At 31.4% G+C, this 19,381-nt stretch overlaps 9 protein-coding genes and 1 pseudogene across 10 annotated transcripts, besides 3 other annotated features; 4 read left to right on the top strand and 6 right to left on the bottom strand.

Annotated features, from left to right (window-relative positions):
* Window positions 1-87: 87 nt before the first annotated feature.
* Window positions 88-2,495, bottom strand: TVAGG3_0062580 (uncharacterized protein; the record flags this gene model as incomplete). The annotated part of the gene is made up of 1 exon (XM_001320735.1): window positions 954-2,483. One exon carries the CDS (start codon window positions 2,481-2,483, stop codon window positions 954-956), a length of 1,530 nt encoding a protein of 509 aa, XP_001320770.1.
* Window positions 2,496-2,560: 65 nt separating this feature from the next.
* TVAGG3_0062570 (spectrin binding) lies at window positions 2,561-5,079 on the bottom strand (the record flags this gene model as incomplete). Its single annotated transcript, XM_001320734.1, has 1 exon — window positions 2,656-5,079. The coding sequence occupies one exon, from the start codon at window positions 5,077-5,079 to the stop codon at window positions 2,656-2,658; it is 2,424 nt and encodes an 807-aa protein (XP_001320769.1).
* Window positions 5,080-5,453: 374 nt separating this feature from the next.
* Window positions 5,454-5,929, top strand: TVAGG3_0062560 (single-stranded DNA binding protein 12k chain; the record flags this gene model as incomplete). Its single annotated transcript, XM_001320733.1, has 1 exon — window positions 5,474-5,797. The coding sequence occupies one exon, from the start codon at window positions 5,474-5,476 to the stop codon at window positions 5,795-5,797; it is 324 nt and encodes a 107-aa protein (XP_001320768.1).
* Window positions 5,930-6,265: 336 nt separating this feature from the next.
* On the bottom strand, window positions 6,266-7,852 carry TVAGG3_0062550 (Ankyrin repeat family; the record flags this gene model as incomplete). Its single annotated transcript, XM_001320732.1, has 1 exon — window positions 6,266-7,726. The coding sequence occupies one exon, from the start codon at window positions 7,724-7,726 to the stop codon at window positions 6,266-6,268; it is 1,461 nt and encodes a 486-aa protein (XP_001320767.1).
* Window positions 7,853-7,907: 55 nt separating this feature from the next.
* Window positions 7,908-8,892, bottom strand: TVAGG3_0062540 (uncharacterized protein; the record flags this gene model as incomplete). The annotated part of the gene is made up of 1 exon (XM_001320731.1): window positions 8,041-8,892. One exon carries the CDS (start codon window positions 8,890-8,892, stop codon window positions 8,041-8,043), a length of 852 nt encoding a protein of 283 aa, XP_001320766.1.
* Window positions 8,893-9,252: 360 nt separating this feature from the next.
* Window positions 9,253-11,171, top strand: TVAGG3_0062530 (uncharacterized protein; the record flags this gene model as incomplete). The annotated part of the gene is made up of 1 exon (XM_001320730.2): window positions 9,610-11,121. One exon carries the CDS (start codon window positions 9,610-9,612, stop codon window positions 11,119-11,121), a length of 1,512 nt encoding a protein of 503 aa, XP_001320765.1.
* Window positions 11,172-11,771: 600 nt separating this feature from the next.
* Window positions 11,772-12,513, bottom strand: TVAGG3_0062520 (vesicle transport V-SNARE protein family; the record flags this gene model as incomplete). Its single annotated transcript, XM_001320729.1, has 1 exon — window positions 11,830-12,501. One exon carries the CDS (start codon window positions 12,499-12,501, stop codon window positions 11,830-11,832), a length of 672 nt encoding a protein of 223 aa, XP_001320764.1.
* A 2,235-nt stretch (window positions 12,514-14,748) lies between these two features.
* Window positions 14,749-14,779: a terminal%2Cinverted (terminal inverted repeat of MuDR-3_TvMULE3 transposon ID:TVAGG3_0062500).
* Window positions 14,749-15,275: a mobile genetic element.
* Window positions 15,276-16,435: 1,160 nt separating this feature from the next.
* On the top strand, window positions 16,436-16,798 carry TVAGG3_0062490 (uncharacterized protein; the record flags this gene model as incomplete). Its single annotated transcript, XM_051221446.1, has 1 exon — window positions 16,436-16,798. The coding sequence occupies one exon, from the start codon at window positions 16,436-16,438 to the stop codon at window positions 16,796-16,798; it is 363 nt and encodes a 120-aa protein (XP_051106432.1).
* Window positions 16,799-17,062: 264 nt separating this feature from the next.
* TVAGG3_0062480 lies at window positions 17,063-17,910 on the bottom strand (annotated as a pseudogene). Its single transcript has one exon. A coding segment is annotated over exon 1 (848 nt).
* Window positions 17,911-18,048: 138 nt separating this feature from the next.
* Window positions 18,049-19,381: part of a mobile genetic element that runs on past the window's edge.
* Window positions 18,145-19,164, top strand: TVAGG3_0062470 (phage tail repeat-like family; the record flags this gene model as incomplete). The annotated part of the gene is made up of 1 exon (XM_051221445.1): window positions 18,145-19,164. A coding segment is annotated over one exon (1,020 nt), but the record flags the coding sequence as incomplete, so codon positions are not given.

The following is a 19,381-nucleotide window of genomic DNA, read 5'->3' as shown; positions in this document are numbered from 1 at the left end:
CAATTATTTAAAAGATGAAATTTGCCTTGTAAACTAAAAAAATATTGTAAAGCACTATTTTGGCAAAAAAAGTATAAATGTTAATACTATAGATTATTTAATGTTCCTCTTAGATGCTTAGTATATTTTTAGCTAATTTATTAAAATCAAATGACTTTATAAGTTTGTTAGCAAATGTTGATTGCGAGTAAAGAGGATAAAATACTAAAAAATGGGAATGGAACGTACATAATCGAATGCACTAAACACTTCGTGTATAAGCCGCATTGCTGTGTATGAACAAGATTTGTAGCATTTGCAAATTTATTATAAGGATATAGAGAATGAACAAAAATAATAGGTGGAGACAGTTTTTCAAACCAATCTGCATCAATTTTATCCAGCCCACAATATATAACTTTTTCTATTTTGGACATGGCTAAAACATGAAGTTTTGATGATGAAATTTTACTAGGAAGTCTAATGATCTTCATATTATTTTGAAAAAAACACTCCTTGATCAAATTCGAGCGAAGTGCTATATCTTTCTTCAAAAATAACTGTTTTCAAAGTAGGAATATAACCAAAACAATCGAAGCCTAGATAAACTATAGTGTTTGGGATATAAACTGTTCTTAAGCATGAATGTGCCGTAAATGCATTAACACCTACATGTGTTACAGGAATATTTCCAATTTCATATTTAATAATTAAATTTTCACAAGTGTTATCTGGATCAGCATTATGATTATTTCCTGCAACGCCAGTACCTAACATATAGTTGGTACCCATTGGCTTGTAAACTAAATTGTCACACAATATAAAATTTAAAACTACAATTTAGAAAATAAAATTTGAAATCAAAGATAGTACTAATACTGAAATAAACCCTCAATATAAGAGCACTGAATCTTAAGTGTAAACTAAATTATTGCGCATACTAAAAAAATAAAAAGTGATAAAAATATTGAATTTTATTTTATCTGAATATTTGATTCATATATCTTTTCATAATCTTCTTTGATCATTATAGGGGATAAAATTTTTGATAAACCAGTTCCACCATCTCTCATAAATGCCAGTGATTCGTATTCCGTGAGATCATAATATATATTTGCATCATCAGGGCACTCACTTAGTATAAAGAAGAAAAATAGTGCAGAAGCGTATGATTTAATTGTTCTTGCTGTTTCTGCAGATAAAATTAACGTTGATGCATTCATTGCGCAATAAATAACATTGTTTAATTCATCAGTATTAGAAAATAAATATGTTAAAGTGTATTTCAGACCATCAATAGCTTCTTGCATTTTATTCCTTTCTGAGTTAATTAAGTAAAGAAAAACAATAGTTGCGAATCTCTTAATAAAACTGGTGGTCGAGTTATTGAAATCTTGAAGGTATTCAATGCTTTTGTTTAAATTTTCTGCTAATGTTTGGATAGTACTAACTTTGATATTAATAAGTTGATCTCTAAAATTGTACAGATCGATTATTATATTTTTATGTTTTTCTTTCATCCATTTTGTTGTTTCAAATAATTCGTTTAATTGTTGTTCTTTCATTTGATTTAATTCCTTCTTCTTCTTTTTATTTTGACTTTTTAATCCATCAATTTCTTTTTGGTTTTTATCAATATTTTCATGCAATGTAGAATTGTTTTCAATTATTGAATTGATACCAATGCCATCAATTGCATCTATTAATTTTTTCAGATTATCAATCAATGGATTTATCTCTTTGTGTGTGTCAGCGTTTTTATTTGTGTGCTTATTGATAATATCGGAAAGATTCTCTATTATTTTTTTAATTTTTCTTTTAATTCGAACGTAATTTTTCCCTAATTTTTCATATGATTTTATATCAATTTTTAATACTAATTGATATATAGGTTTTAATATGGACTGCCATGATTTTGCTTTCGACTTACTTTGATGAATAACTAAATTGTAGAATCCATCTTTCTGATAACGACGATATCCATCTTTGAAAATATAAGGTAAATTGAAGTAGATATTTTGTAATTCATTAAAGGTCGAACTTAACTGTAAGCATCCTTCTACATTTAAGATGTATTGGCGTTGAATTTGATGATTAGGAGGATTATCCATGGCCAAAATTATTCGAGAAAAAATCCTGTCTAACGTTTCATTTTTACTTACAATATTTTGAATAAATTTGATTTCATTCATTTCATTGATGTAAGTTTTATGATTGGCCTCGTATTTGTGGAAAAAATCTGAAATTTTCTGAATTGGAATATCTCTAATTAGAACTTTTGAATTTTCTTGTTTAAGGTTTGCTAAAGTTTGGGTGATTTGTGATATAGCTTGAGTGCACTCCTCTTGGGATTGATCGAAAATATTAAGAAAATTTTTGGAGAGTAATTGGAATAAATTATGAATGTTGCTTGGTCCATTTGGATTTTTGACCCATTTTTTAATATTTTGGGATAACTGACATAATGCTTCTTGAATAAAATCTAGACCTTGTTCATGGCTCATTATAGAAAAATGTTGGAAATTTTTTATAAAAAAAAATGAATCTGTAAATGGCCGAACAATTATAATTGAAGGTCGACCTTTTTATGGGGAGGTCTATGAAAATGTAACTCGTTGAAAATTCAAACTCAAAATACTTAAATCAAGAAATATATTTTTATTTCAAACAAAAACTTTATGAGTTTGATAATCCATTTCTTTCTAGAACAGCGATTACTTCTTTGTTACCTTCAGCTGCATCGAATAAAAACTTTGCTCCATTACCAGGTTTTAAGTCACTCCTAATTCCAGGGCTTCTTAAAATTGCCTCCAAAATTTGACTTTTTCCTTCGGAAGCAGCGATAAAAGCTGGAGAAAATGAATCAGGAGGAGATGGCATATTCACATCAACATAAGGTGAAAGTACCATCATTCTCACTAAGTTAATATTTCCTGCTTTAATGGCTATGGCCAATGGTGTTGGATTAACTCCATTTGTGTAATTAGCATCAATACCTCTTAAAGTCAGTAAGTTCGCCATTATTTCAACATCTCCAGATGAAGCAGCAACAGCAACTGGTGTTTCACCGCTTTTATTAGGTGTGTTTAAAGCAATATCCTTTAATTTCATCAAGTAAAGCACTACTTCTTTATGTTTAAATCTGATTGCTTCGTGAAGAGGAGTATTATCATTATCATTTCTCAAATTAACATTAACGCCTTGATAATTGCAGATCAATTCAACAATATCCTTGCATCCTCTCATGCTTGCTGTCATTAATGCAGTATTTCCGAGTTTCCCTCTTGCATTAATATTCAAGTTTTTCTGTGCTAAAATTAATTTCGCCATTTCATAATTTTTAATTCCACAAGCAGCAATTAAGGCAGTATTCCCATTTCCATCTTTGTGATTTACATCTGTCCTTTCATAAGAAAGAAGTGTCTTTACACAATCAACATTACCAGACAAAACAGAGATAATTAATGGAGAAAAACCATTTGATCCACTTAAATTTGGATCAGCTTTTTCAGATTGTTCCATGATTTGAAGAATTGTACTTGATTTTGATAATCTCGCAGCATGGAATAACGCGGTGCAGCCTTCATCATCTCTGTTATTAACATCTATATTTGGATGTTCAAGTAATTTATCAATAATCTCTTCATTTCCAGAAATAACAGCGAATTTCAAAGGAAAATCTCCTTTTTTAGATTTGAGATTTGGATTAATTTTTTCACCTTTCGACATAAGTAATTTAACATCATATAAACTGGCATTTCTGCATGCATATAACAAAGCTGTATATCCATTATCATCTTTAGCGTTTAAATCAACTCTATCGCATTCTAAAAGTATTTTTGTGACTCTTGAATTACAATTTTTTACACTTTTTATTAAAGGTGTTTCACCATTTAAATCTTTTGTATTTACATCAACAGTTTTCCTTATTATCAGAGTGTTTAACAAAGAAAAATGACTTTCCTTGCATGCAATAGCGAAAGCAGTCATTCCTGTCTCTGGATTCCTGTAATTTATGTCTGCACCAAGTTCAATTAATTTAAAAATCAAATGATAATTTTGATAATAAACGGCACTGACAAAAGCTTTGTTCAACTCTAGTTCAGTGTATTGATTGTTCTTTAATAAATAAACTATTGATTTAAGACATCTAAATCTACCAATGTTTCGCAAAGAATCATGGAAAAATTCGTGATTTTTCTTGTATAAAACATATTCTAAAATTTTCAAATTTTCTCCCCATAAAACTGCTTCTAGTTTAAGGATATCTAAGCATTTTTCAGCAAGAAGCATGAAACAATTATAAGATCCATACAATGCAGCCATTGATATCATGTTTATGTCAGGATTTTCTGAATAATCTAATGGAGATATCCAAAACAATGTTTCTAGTTTTGGATTCTTTGAAATATATCCTTTCAATGATTCTACGTCATCATTGTAAATTATGTACTGTAGAGAATTCGGTTCTTGGCCGTATAACATTAATTCACGTAATTTTTTGAAATTTTCTTCTTCGTATTGGGCTAAATTTTTGGTAATTAGCTTTAAATGCTGCGAAAATTGTGTTTTGTTGGTAAGAACTTGGACCATATCATTGTATAATGAAAGATGTCTTTGATGCATTTCTGGAGCGATAGAAAGGAAGAAAACAAAGAATTTTTCTGGGGAATTACCTGTTGTACGTGCTACCAACTCTAATATTGTCTCCATTTCTTTGTAATTTATCATTCCTGCTAAAAATAATTTTCGAAGTAATAAGATTTTTGAGATTTCATTATCAAGATTGGAATCTGAAAGACAGCATTCTTCGAGTATTGCCATTTTTAATCGATGTAATTCATTCGATGGAATTTGATTTTGTAATAAAGTCATAATTAATATGATTAATTCCTGTTTTTGTTTCGTATATATGACATTGTATGTTAGTAGTTCATGTGCAAGAGTTCTAACTTTATCTGGAGAAGAAACAAGATCTGATTTCAATATATATACTGTTATATCATTAACTGTATCTTGAGATAAGTTATCTAGCATCATTTGAAGCTCAGCAACGTATTTAAGACCTCGAGGTATCTTGGTTGATAAAAAGAATTCCATTTAAAAAAAATCTAATTAGAATAATTCAATGATTAGTATCTCTTAAGCAAAAGCAATATGTAAAATACAGTCAACATTGTCTTATTTTGCTAAATATCTCATCATTGAAAATGATTATGCAAAATGTTCCATTTTGGTAATGGGTAGTAATAATAGCCCAAAAAATGGTACCATCTTCAACCATTCCTGTTATCATTATTAATGTTCGAAAAAATGAACTAAATTATATAAATATTCTTGCAAAAATTACATAGGAAAGTCTATTAGATCGTCTGCTCACTATATACATCAAGAAAATAAAGATATTCATCGAATACTGTCACTTTTTTCGTGCGTTACCAAAAAAGGGAACTTCCCTCATTTTGGAAGAGAAAAAAATTTTCAAAAAAAATAAATGGAAACAGATCATAGTTTTCGCGTTAACAGTGAATATTTAGGCCAACACAAATCAAAGATGGTTACAATAGTTGGCAGGATAGTTGACAAGAGCTCAGATCCATATATTATTTCTACAACGGATTCAAAAAGCGTCCGTGTACATAAGAACCCATCATTAAACGATAAGCGCTTTAGTGCAGAATGGATCGAAGTTACAGGCCGTGTTCAGGAGAATCTTGATATTGAAGAGAGTTCTGCTATTCCAATTACTTCAAAGATTGATCCAGAAGCATGGAACCAAATGGTCAAGCTTTCTCATAAATTCAAGGAAATCTTTTAAATATGTCATACAGTTGGTCCAAAATCAGCAACAAACGTTTACTTATATTATTTTTTGATGATTTTGGACAAACATTTCTTACATGTTCGAAATGGGTTATACAAGTAAATATTAACTAATCTCATTTACTTCTTCTTGAATTTTTTTTATTATCATAATTGTTTTATCGAATTTGAGATATCTATTATATATATTACATCACTCCTTTAGCTCTGAATATTGATTAATATATTTTTAAAAGTTTCAGAATTTCACGCATTAATATATTAAGATTGTAATAAAATTACAAGTTTCGATCGTGAAAATCAATCATTTGACTCTTTTATCCAGAAAAAAGTGCCCGAATTCATGGGAACAAAAGGTATGTTTAGCACAAATCTCAAATGGATAGTGTTTATTTTTAAGACAAATAATTGAACTTCAATAGATATTATTTTTGAATATTTTATCATTGCCTATAATTATTCTCTATTCTGTTTTGTCTTCCAAAAAGTATTTTTTCACAGAACTTTTTGCAACATCAAGAGCAGTCTTTCCATTATTATTCTTTGCTTCTTTATCAGCTCCAACAGAGATAAGATATTTAACAACTTCAAGATGACCTTCTCTTGATGCAAAAATGAGTGGAGTAGATCCATCTTTATCCTTTGCTTCTTTATCAGCTCCAACAGAGATAAGATATTTAACAACTTCAAGATGACCATTATCTGATGCATAAATGAGTGGAGTAGATCCATTATTAACCTTTGCTTCTTTATCAGCTCCAACAGAGATAAGATATTTAACAACTTCAAGATGATCATTTTCTGATGCATAAATGAGTGGAGTACATCCATCTTTATCCTTTGCTTCTTTATCAGCTCCAACAGAGATAAGATATTTAACAAATTCAAGATGACCATGTCTTGATGCAAAAATGAGTGGAGTAGATCCAAAATGATCCTTTGCTTCTTTATCAGCTCCAACAGAGATAAGACATTTAACAACTTCAAGATGACCATTTCTTGATGCACAAAAGAGTGGAGTCCATCCATCATTATCCTTTGCTTCTTTATCAGCTCCAACAGAGATAAGATATTTAACAACTTCAAGATTACCATTATCTGATGCCCAAATGAGTGGAGTCCATCCATTATTATCCTTTGCTTCTTTATCAGCTCCAACAGAGATAAGATATTTAACAACTTCAAGATTACCATTATCTGATGCCCAAATGAGTGGAGTCCATCCATTATTATCCTTTGCTTCTTTATCAGCTCCAACAGAGATAAAATATTCAACAACTTCAAGATTACCATGAGATGATGCAGAAATGAGTGGAGTAGATCCATGATTATCCTTTGCTTCTTTATCAGCTCCAACAGAGATAAGATATTTAACAACTTCAAGATTACCATTATCTGATGCCCAAATGAGTGGAGTCCATCCATTATTATCCTTTGCTTCTTTATCAGCTCCAACAGAGATAAAATATTCAACAACTTCAAGATTACCATGAGATGATGCAGAAATGAGTGGAGTAGATCCATGATTATCCTTTGCTTCTTTATCAGCTCCAACAGAGATAAGATAATTAACAACTTCAAGATGACCATGATATGACGCAAGAATGAGTGGATTATATCCGTTTTTATCCTTTGCTTCTTTATTAGCTCCAACTGAGATAAGATATTCAACAACTTCAAATTTACCATTACTTGATGCAAGAATGAGTGGATTATATCCGTTTTTATCCTTTGCTTCTTTATCAGCTCCAACAGAGATAAGATAATTAACAACTTCAAGATGACCATTTTTTGCTGCTTTAATGAGTGGTAAACCTAAAGATTCTACTTTATAGTTACCATTTTCTATAAGAGATTTAATATGTTCGAGATTTCCTTCTTTGCATGCTTTAGTAAGGGGATCTTCAGGAACTTTTGAAAGCATTAAAATTTTTGACTAGTCAAAAAAAAATTGACTAATATTCCTTCAAAAGTTGTAACTTATATTCAAGTCTTTCACAACCACTTGTTTTACATTTAATGTATGTAAACACATGAATGTCAATGTTCGTGCCTTCCAACATTAAAATTTTTGACTTTTGAAATATTTTCTGATGATAGAACTATGAAATATCAAATATTTTAACATAAAACAAAATTCAATATAAAGAAAACAAAATAAAATTCACCTCTATGGATTGGAGCATAATTCCAATCTTACAAACATATGATTTAGCAGTTCTCTGAGGTTGATAAAAATCAAGTATTTGAAGCAACGTAAAAAATAACAGCAGCGCATGTCGCAATAAGGAACATTGGTAGAGAATTACCTGGCTTAACTTGCTCTCGCGTCTTTTTGATTTCTTGGACGATGCGATCAGATCTTTGAGCTTCAACTTTCATTTCATCGATTTCCTTCTGGATAGAAAACCTATCTGGTTCGAGTAATGTGCAAACCTGGTTCAATTGATTTGTATTTGGTATTTGTAACGGTTTTCTGTCGATTTTTGCTTTATCTATGGTTACTAAGTATTCTTCTGATGCTTCTCTGAGTCCTTGCAACTGGGAATGAATGGCTAAATATTGTGATGCATGGCGAGGAGGAACAAATAATCCAGCAACTGGCCTTGGATCTATGTTATGGACAACAATCTCGCTGTTATTAAGAGGGAAGATGTGTTTCGCTATGGCTTTGAAGAAGTCATTTGCGATTTGATCTCGAAATGTTCCGCCATTATATTTAATTTCGAGAGTAAGAGTTTCGATGCAGCCATCTTTGCAATCTTCAATCGTTCTCGATATCTGTGCGGAAAGGTATGGAAGATTTGTTTTGATATTAGAGCTAATAATCTGTTTGAAATTTTCAGTTGTAAAATTTCTCGTTTCATTAACTACCACTTCATCACTACCGAGCATTCGTTGAACTGGATCCGACCATCCAACATTTATTCTAAATCTAACTAGACACGAAAATTTTGTTGGAAGCCACTCAAGAAGGGCTCCATTTCCTTCTGTGTGTATTTGTTTTTCAAAATCTGCATTTCTAAGTCTTGTTTGTATGAATTCTGTTGCAGTAATATTTGGGAAACGCTGAGTAAAACTACGCTTCATACCCCAATAAAAAGTGACAAAATCTCATGGGTATTTTAAATAGATTCATATTCGTTATTAGTGTAATTATAAATAATATTTAATGGAAATTCTGATTATCACAAATTTTAGGCCAAAAATAGTTAATTGAAGAATAATTTTTTACAAAATTCATTAAATTTCTGATTTTATTACATATTTTATGTGTGATTAGTTAGTATTAACTGATCTTCGCTGATATTAACCAAATACGAATCAAATAAAATCATTTGAATATAAATTCAATAAAATGAAATCAATATTTAAGCAAATGATTTCTGAGTTCTAAACTAAGTCAAATGGATACATTCATAAGTTATTTTTATGTTAAGTTTCTTATTAATTTGGTTATCAGTTGCTTCAGCATCATATTTCGGATTCGAAATAATGTCATTATTTCTTCAGAAATACTTTGATGTTGTCACTAGAGTAGCAATTGGTTCAACTTTCGGAATTCATTTATCTGCCTGGATATTTTTCATTGCTTCAATGAATATTCCATTAGATTTTCTACATGGATTAGTTCACAATGCAATATTATTTACTATTTCAATAATTATCTACTGTTTACGAAAGAATAGAAAAATTATCAGTCCAAAACCATTCAAACTTATTGTATACATAATAGGAACATTAATACCATCAGTTATTATTGGATATCTTATATGGTATGGTCTCTTATACAAAGGAAATGAAACGATGGGAGCTGCTTATGGCGATTTCCCCTTCCATATGAATCTTATCACCTCATTTGTATACGGATGCAACAAACACAGAAAGAATCTACTTGACATATTGTCTCCATTTTATGCACACGAAAATTTAGCTTATCCTTTTATTCCAAACTTTTATTCAGCTGTCTTGATATCATGCTACGACGCAACAATACATGACAGCGCTGCGATTCCTTCTATCATTTACATATTTTCTATTTTCATTATTCTTTCAAATATCACATTTCGACTTTCAAAGAGTGAAGCAGCTTGTTGCGTCGCACCATACTTATTCATATTTACAGGCGGTTTAGGTTTCACTCAATATTTCTACAGAGAAATCAGAAAAGAATGGAATATTGATTTTGTTCATTACTGGGGAAAGGGCAGAGAAGAATTTTGGTTCCAGACGATTGTTCACATTCTTTTACCACAACGCGCTTCCCTGTTTTCGATCCCTCTCGCTTGGGGAGCGATTTCAATTTTGATGAGTACCTTAAACAACCAGAATTACTCACAATTCATAGCAGTAGCGCTCATAGTTGGTATTCTACCGCAAGTTCATCCGCATTCCATCATTGCTTTAATGGAATGGGGCTCATGTTTTGGATTAATTCAACTAATTCGCGTAAAAAAGTCAAAAGTATGCAAATTGGTTGGATGCTATTTCGTTCTTGGTATTATTGCTATAAGTGTCGGAGTTCCTCAGTTCCTTCCTTATTTCAAACGCGTAGAATCGAATAATTTCATGAAATTGATGCCAATTGGACAAGAAATTGGGCAAGCAAGCCAATTAAAGTTATGGTGGTATGCATTAGGAGCTTTCTTTGTACTGAGTGTTGTTCATGTTCCAATATCTTTAGATTCAGAAAAATTATCTTATTATATACCATCTCTTTTCGTATTTTTACTCAGCAACTATCTTGTTTATCAGCCATGGGCTTTAGATAACACAAAAGTCTTTAATGCTGCCTATATACCTTTGGCTTGTGCTGGAATTGCATATTATATGGTGTCACTTTTCCGATATAAGAATTTCGGAAAAATTATTTCTATCGTTCTTTTTATTTTCTGCATTGCCAGTGGATTAATATCAGTTATCTTATGCTTCCAGTATTCCCATAAGCTATGGCCTGGTAGAGGCCTTGAAGAGTACACAGTTGCAAGATTTATCATAAAGAACACGCCTTACGACTCTATTTGGATTTCTGATTCAGACCACAGGAACCCTGTTGTATGTCTTGCAGGAAGACAAGTTTTTTTGGGTTACAGAGGCTGGTTAGCATCTCATAATCTTCCCGACCAGGAAAGAATGGCAATTATTAGTCACTTAGAGAGAAACCCTGAAAACACGTATGCAATAGACAGATTAAATGTTTCTTACGTAATAGTTAGAAAAGAATTTGACGAAGTGACTTTCAAACCTCAGCCAAATAGCGCTAAATGGAAGCAAATATACAAAACTGCTTATACTACAATCTATCAAAGAACTAAATAATATTGTTTTATATACTTTATTAAAGTAATGCTTTATAGTCTTAAAACCTCTTATTTAATTGTTTTTCTTATGATCATCTTTCATAATAGAGTCAAATCTATGTAAATACTTTATTAAATTAATTTTGAGTGATAAATTGTAGATTGGGGCGAAAATGTGCTTTGTATTCTCGTATTCGGCAGTCCATAACTGGAAATTCAATATCATATAGTGCAAATTAGAAAAATATGGCATGAAATCTAGATTAGATATAAAATTTCTATTCATAATCAATAATTTGATAATATTCCTAATTATGCAATTATTATATGAATAACTATATGCAACTATCGTATTGATACCTCTTTAAATTCATTTTTTCATTCCAAAAAAAAATCATATAAAAATTTTCAATAAAAATAATCAAAAAAATCTGGGAAATTTACTTTTCAAAATAGAAAATTCGTTTTATGTTATTTTACTATAAGATGAGATTAGCTTGCCCTACATATGTGTATTTGAATACCAAGAATTCAGGCATTGATATTGCTTAGAAGTAAAAATATGAATAATATTTCCATAATAGTTATAATAATAATGAAAAATTATTCTGGTACTGCGTTTCGAGCTCAAAACACTTACTTAAGTTAACAATAATAGTGAATTTTATTAAACAAATAAAATATATAAAACGAAATATCCGAACAAAACTAAAAATAAGATAGTAAATTAGGCCTTTTTCTTGAAAGGTCCGATCTTGCGGATCCTCAAAATTAATAAAGCGGCAAATACCAATCCAAGAAGTAAAGCGATGATCCATGCTAAACTACCATTCAAACAAGCACGACCACACATTGAATTTGCCAGCTTGTTAGCTTTACTCGTTTCATCCATGATGTTATCAACGTTTTTATCAATTCGAACAAGTGCTTGACGATCTTCAGCTAGTGTGTTCATTGCTTTTTCTTGCCCTGCGATAACCTTACCTCCAAGAGAGATAGCTTCTGAAAGATTTTGGTTTGCGTTATCAAGTTTTGCTGCAGTACGATTTAAAGAGTCTTGATCAACTCCAGAATTTCTCTGAGCTTCATCAATTAATATAAGACGCTTAACTTCTTCATCAAGTTTGTTATACGCAACTAACAGATTTTTATGGGAACTTTTACACGTTGCAATATCTTGAACAAAGAATTCTCTATCTCTCATTGGCATTGTTTGAACAAGACGATCCATTTCCATAATATTATTTTGACATTGATTTAATTCTCGAAGTCCTCTTGAAACAGTATTCTTTTTTTGCTCTAGATCATACGATTCGAATTCTTCTTTCGCATTTTCTAGCTGGTCAAGTTTACTTTGAACTTGATTCAGCAATGCATCGAATCGAGATCCGTTCGCCATCCGAAATTTTTTTTTCTCTCCCTGTTTTTTTTTACAACATCAGTATCGTAGAAAAATTGACACAGTTGAAAGCCAAGTATGAGATAACAATTTTGATCGGTCTTTCTTTTGCTTATATTATGGGCACAAAAATATGTTATTTCACTTCAATCGAAAATTTTGCCGTTTGGTGAACTGATTCATTCAAATTGCGTGAAACTTTTTTACTTCATCTTTTCAGTTTTGCAATAGAATAACAAAGCCGTTAGAAAGGTATTGAGAAAATTTACACTTTCCCGATGTTTTGTCAGGGGCGTGAAGCGACCCGAAAATGTCGGAAAAGTGTAATTCTCAGGTATATGATTATTTTTGCTTTTAATGCCGAACAGCATTTGAATATATCTATTGTTTTTCTGATAGGATCATAATGAGTTCCGGATTCATTCAGAACTTCTTTCCTAATTTATTTTTTCAATTCAATCTAATAAAAATTCACTTTAATATGAATTAATTATTATAGAAATTTACTTTCTGGTAAATATGCTCATATTTTTCTTATAATTAATGTTAGATAAATGAGTTCGAAAAATTCAATATTTTATTTTGTTTTTTTCAACTCAATTTGATACTAAAACTCAAAACACAAGCATTAATATATTCTATATGAGAAAGTAAATTAGTACTTCATATTAAGTGAAGTAACAGATTTTTTTGTCTATAGTCATTCCTCAGAAAAAGCAAATTTAGGAATTTTTTTTTCGTGAATTCAAATTTAGGAATTGAATAAACCAGATATATATTGGTAGTTACATTCAATTCGCTTGCATTTTCTGTTTAAAAAAATTAATTGGTGGCAAAATTTTCCAAAAATTTAATTGCTCATTCACTTTTTGATAGATGTCATTATTAAAAAAACTAACAACAGCCTAGATGAGCTCGAATTTTTGATAAATTTAACATTTTCGTCAAAGGCGGCTTCGAAATTTTAGATGTAAACTATTCAAAATTTAATACCGATCAGCATTTGAATCAAAAATAATCCTATGTTTGAGAATCTAATTTGTATTTCTTTGGAAAAATCAAAAACTTCAGAATAAATATTTTTTTTCTCCTCTTTTCTTGACTAGATCACTTTTCATATGATATCAAAGTCAACACTAAGTCGTATATTAGAAGGTGACTTTGATATCGATGAACAGAGTCTCCGAACTGTGATTGGCTCGCACGATCTTAAGATACAGCTTTACAAAAAAGAACAAATCAATCAGAATTTATCGGACTTCTTTTCATCGCCAAGAATCCTCAACATGATTATGAATCTCATATTTGATGAAAATAATTCCATTTCAACAGACTTTGCTGATTTATTACGGTACGCGAAAAACAAAATTTTTGATATTATTTTGGACAGCAACGAGGTTGGAGAATATTTTTACTCATTGATCAGAAAAGTTACGTTCTACCCTACACAATGCACAGTTTTCAAGTTAAGGACAGCTCAAACGTATTTTAACAAATTTTTCAGTTATTTAAGGTCATCTGACATGAAAGACAAAGTATTTATGAAGTACTCACAAGATATGTTTAATTGCTTAGTAGATAATTTTAATCCGACTTCTTTTGTTTTTCTTTTTGATTTCCTCGTTTCAGGAATTAGTTCGTTCATCCTTACGGATGCCCAGTTTGAAAAGATTCTTTTTACCAATCAGCGCGTTAATCCCGACTATTTGTTTTTGATTTACCAACTATATCTAAAGAGAGAGAACCTCAAGTTCAAACTCGAAGACTTATTTGAAAGACATTTCTATTCATTGTTTATTTACGCCATATCTCCTGATACTTCTGTTTTTGATTCAAAAATAATTTTCGAAATGATTTCCGAACAATTAAGCAAAATGCGCAGGGATCGTGATGTTAAGAAGCTCGTATACCAATTCCACGATTCCTGCCATCCATACGGCAAATCTTTGTTGGTTAAGAATTTTTATAACTTTTTGCCGAGAAATTACCTTGAAATCATCATGAATCCTGATGGAAACATTCAAGTTGCACGAGAGATTGTATCGGTTTTGATAGATAAGGCCTATAAGACTATGAAACAAGAGATTCAGGAAAGACTTTTCACACAGATCACATCGAATTTCAGTAATAAGAAGATAAGTGACTACTCCATTACATATCCATTCTTTATTAATGTGTATACAAAGTTTCCAATGATAAAACCAGATGATTTCGATGAATACATGAGTAAATACAATGAAAAGATTGGGCAAACCCAAATTTTAGCTAAAAGTGACAGGGAAAAAAACGTTTAGTATTAAAAAAAAGACCGATGAGAGCTTCGTTCGAAATATAGAGGGAACTGAGAATGCGTAACCATTCTCAGGGAATATTGGATGCTATTCCCGTTCCATCTGTATGGAAAATTGAGGTTTTCAAAGGGAGTTAAAATAATATCAAATTTATACTAATTTACTTCAAAATACAAAAGTATTTGACAGCTAAAATTAGTTACTTTAGCAAGCCTATCAATACCCTTTTACGATTATTGTTACTTTTTCGAAATAAAAGTAAAAACAAATTTATACTAATTTACTTCAAAATACAAAAGTATTTGACAGCTAAAATTAGTTACTTTAGCAAGCCTATCAATACCCTTTTACGATTATTGCTACTTTTTCGAAATAAAATAAATTTATTATCAAAAACCTTTTTTTTCTTAGTAAAAATAAACGAAATTTTTTACCTTATGAACTTTTGATGGAAATATGCAAATTTAAAATAATAAAGAAAGCAAAAAAAAAAAAAAAAAAAAAAAAAAAAAAAAAAAGGTAGTGGGGCTTCCAGGCACTTCGTGCCCTCTAGCCCTGAAGATGTTTAGTATAAATGAAGTTTTTATTCGGAGGGCTTCCAGGAGCTTTTCACAAATTATATATGTTTTCATGTTTTGTCACTTTTCTGTCACTTTTCAGGTAAAAACATTTTTATTATTATATATAAATGAATTTTACAAAACCACCGTTACCGTTCTTTGGAAATAAGAGTAAATGTAAAGATATTATATTGAGAGAACTTAAGAAACTACCGAATGGTCTAACATTTGTAGATTTGTTCGGTGGAAGTTTCTATATATCCCATTTGTGCCATATAATATTTCCAGACTCAAAGATTATATGCAATGACTTCGACAACTATATGGACCGTCTCAAACATATTCCAGACACAAACAAAATATTGAAAGAGTTAAAAGAAAAGATACCTATAGGTAAGATGGAACGTATACCATTAGATAAGAAAAATATTGTGAGAGAGGTTTTGAAAAAAGCAGAATATAGACTGGAATAGTATATCTGCTAGACTATTATATAGTGGTGCTATAAGAGTTCATGACATTGAAACACTTATGTCAAAAGTTTTATATCTCAACTATACAAATGTTTTCAAAGAGGACATAGAAAAATATATTGAGGGTATAGAGTTTGTGAGATGTCATTGGACAGATTTGTATGAAAAATATAAAGACAAGGAAAATGTTTTCTTTATAGTGGACCCGCCGTTCTATAACACATGGGATTTTCAATACCAAGTAGACTGGACTTTGAGAGACTCTTTAGAAACTTTAGACGTTATACATAACCATCCATGCTTTTACTTTACATCCGATAAAAGTGGTTTGGAAACCGTTATGAGATGGTTAGAGGACATACATGACTATGAGTTTAGATATGACAAGATAGAATATGAGAGAGGTCCTATAAACCGGAGAAAGTGTCACAATAAAGAAATTTTATTGGTAAGTAAATGTGGTTTGAAATAGGACTACTTGTTTTAGGTTTTTTCCATTGTGTCATTTATTTATTTGACGTGGCAGAAAAGTACAGAGAATATGAAGATGAACCAATACCAGCAAATGTTCAGCATATGTACTCGTAAGAGATTTTTTATCTAATATTAAATGGACGCACAGAACTTAGCGAATGCACAGCAACCTGGACAACCAAACCCAGAGAATATTCCAAATGAAGTTAGAATACAAACTGCAATGGCAAACTATGGTCAAGTGCCAACAGATGTACAAATGCAAACTGCCATGTCAAATGACGCTGCGTTAGGCTTACCACCATGGTATGCAAATATGAGATGGAAAGAGTTTTATACAAACCCTGAAGTGGGATATAAACAACTCTATGCAGATGACGCGAACACAGGAGTTGACCCAGAATATGTTTTCTACCAGAGGAGAAATAGAATGTATGAGCTCCAGTTAAAGAATGCAATGGAACTCAACAGGAAACGTAAGAGACTAGGCGGACATTAGATTTTTACATATAGTAAAATGGGTTTCTTTGGAAGAATAGGAAACTTCTTTCGAAATGTTGGAAGAGGTATATGGATGGAATAAAAACCGTAGGAAGAGGAATTTGGAACGGAGTCAAAAATATTGGTAAAAGAGTAGGTCAGTTTGTTGGTATTATACCTAAAGACCCTGAACCAGAAGAGCAAGCTCCTGTTATACAACAGCCTGAACCTGCACCACAGTCTAGTTGGCAACCAAATCCAACACCTCAACCGTATTAAAAAATTATATTTTTACCGTTCGATAGTAGTTGTATATGAAACTAAGTTCTAAGTAAAACGCATGGTATAATGGAATTATTCTCTTTCTTCCATCTGTAGTAAACCATACTTGAAAATCCGAAATACTTCCACTCGGTGGTTCATATAGCTTTGTAGGTTTTTCGTAAAAGTCATTTGCCAAGCATAAAAAGAGTTTTGTGCACCAGAAAATGAAGCATGAACTATAATAGCATCTGAGTCGAAAACATTTTCATATGTTCCATTAGGGTTTTCGACTTCATAATAGTCCGGGTGTACTGGATACCATGCAGGCTGATTTAACATCCTCAAAAATCTATGCCATGCCAAGTTGTTATATTTTGTAGAAATATAAACGTTTTCTCCAAGGTCTTCTATTTTATTGATTTTAACAGTTGCATTTTTCCTGTCATAAATAATATCGAGATGGTATTCTCCTTCGTCAATGTTATACTGGTTTGCATATTCGAGATAGATATCGTTTATTTTTTCTTGAAAAGCTTGAAGAGTTGTTTCTAAGTTTACAAGCAAATTCACTTGTAAAAGTTTTCCCTGTTCAAATTTCTCATACGTATGTTTTTCTTTGTTATAGTATCGAATTTCAAAAGCGACCGTAAATGGGAAACCATGTATGGCTTCTGAAATGAATTTCATTCTACGAAAGCCAATAGCTTTTGTGACGGATGGGTCTCTTAACCATCTTAATGGGTAGTCAAAACGATAGCCTTCATGCTTTACGGTCTCTGTCTCAAACTTTTGACCGACATTCGTAAAAAGTTCATCTAATGGTTTAGTTGTAGCAACTCTTGAATTTTCTTTTTCTATTGAAAGCATATTTTATCTAGAATAAAAATGTCGAAAGAAACAGCGTCTATGAGAGAAATACAACACAACCGACAACTCATTGTGCAAGCTCTAAATAAGAACACAACAAACTTTTCAAACTATTCTAAGATATCTGAGTCATTGAAAGAAGGAAACTTAAAACTGACGATAAACCCATTGACAGACGAGTTTCTGTTTCAAGACAGTAAGAACCATACTGTTTGTATAAATCCAACAAAAAGAACTTTAAACGAGAAACCTATAGATGAACTTCTTTTGAAGGCAGATATTGACAACAAAGCTGACAAAGAGTATGTAGATGCAACAAGAGACTATATTCTCGCATGGACAGATAGAACATACCCACAAAAACACCATACACATAACATCTATGACGTAGATGAACTACCAGCAATGTTAGATGACAAAGCGGATAAAACATATGTTGACAATAAAATGTCAAGTGAAGTGACAAGAGCTGACAAAGAATATTCTAAAAAGACTCATACACATACCATTGCAAATATTACAAACTTACAAGAAACCTTAAACAAGAAAAGTGACGTTGGACATACACACGATTTCTTCGCAACTGTTGGTATAGAAAATATTGCAGGAACGGTTGAAGAAACTGGTGGGGATGTATTATATTGTAAACCTCCTAACTTTCCACAAGGTTTAACATCGGATGACGACATAACGACGATGAAAAACATTAGATGTAAAGATGTTTATGTCATGAAGGATGAACATAATATTAAATTCACTGCTCAAGATTTATATGACAAGAAAGCAGACAAAACAGAGCTTCAAACATTAAAGACAGAAATACTTCAAACATTATATCCTATAGGCTCTATTTATACGTCAATGAACTCTACCAGATCAGAAACAGTTCTGGGTTTTGGAACTTGGACTCAAATAGTCGACAGGTTTTTGTATTGTGCAAACTCTTCAAAGGAAACAGGAGGAAGTAAAACGATTTCAGGTGAAAATTTACCTGCACACAGTCACTACATAGATTTAAGTACATCTCAAGCGGGTTGGCATAAGCATAGATATTGGGATTGGGCAGCAATGACAAAAGGTAAAGGATATGATGTTAAAGACAACGTTAAGTTTGCTATAAATTGTTTCTGGAGTAACACTGAGGGAGGAGGAAACCATACACATCGCGTTTCAGGATATACGCAAACAACGGGACAAAGTAAAGACTACATGCCACCTTACATGACAGTTTACGCATGGTATAGAAATGCTTAGTCGTCATTTTCAACTTCTTTAGCATATTCGTAGGAGTTGTCTTATATTTGTTAGGAACTGTCTTTGAAAGTATACCACCTTGAACTTTGACAAGTTTGAAACGAGGTCTGACAATAGTAGTTTTATCTTCTGCTTGCAGTCTGTACATTTTGCCATGTTTGCCTAAAACTTCATAATATTCTCTTGTATACTTTCTTCTATTTTTACGAACACGAAT

This window comes from Trichomonas vaginalis, chromosome IV, assembly GCF_026262505.1.
Source record: "Trichomonas vaginalis G3 chromosome IV, whole genome shotgun sequence".
In the NCBI taxonomy this organism is placed as follows: Eukaryota; Parabasalia; order Trichomonadida; family Trichomonadidae; genus Trichomonas; species Trichomonas vaginalis.
The sequence above is the reverse complement of the archived record's forward strand: the minus strand, read 5'-3'. Positions and strand labels throughout refer to the sequence as shown.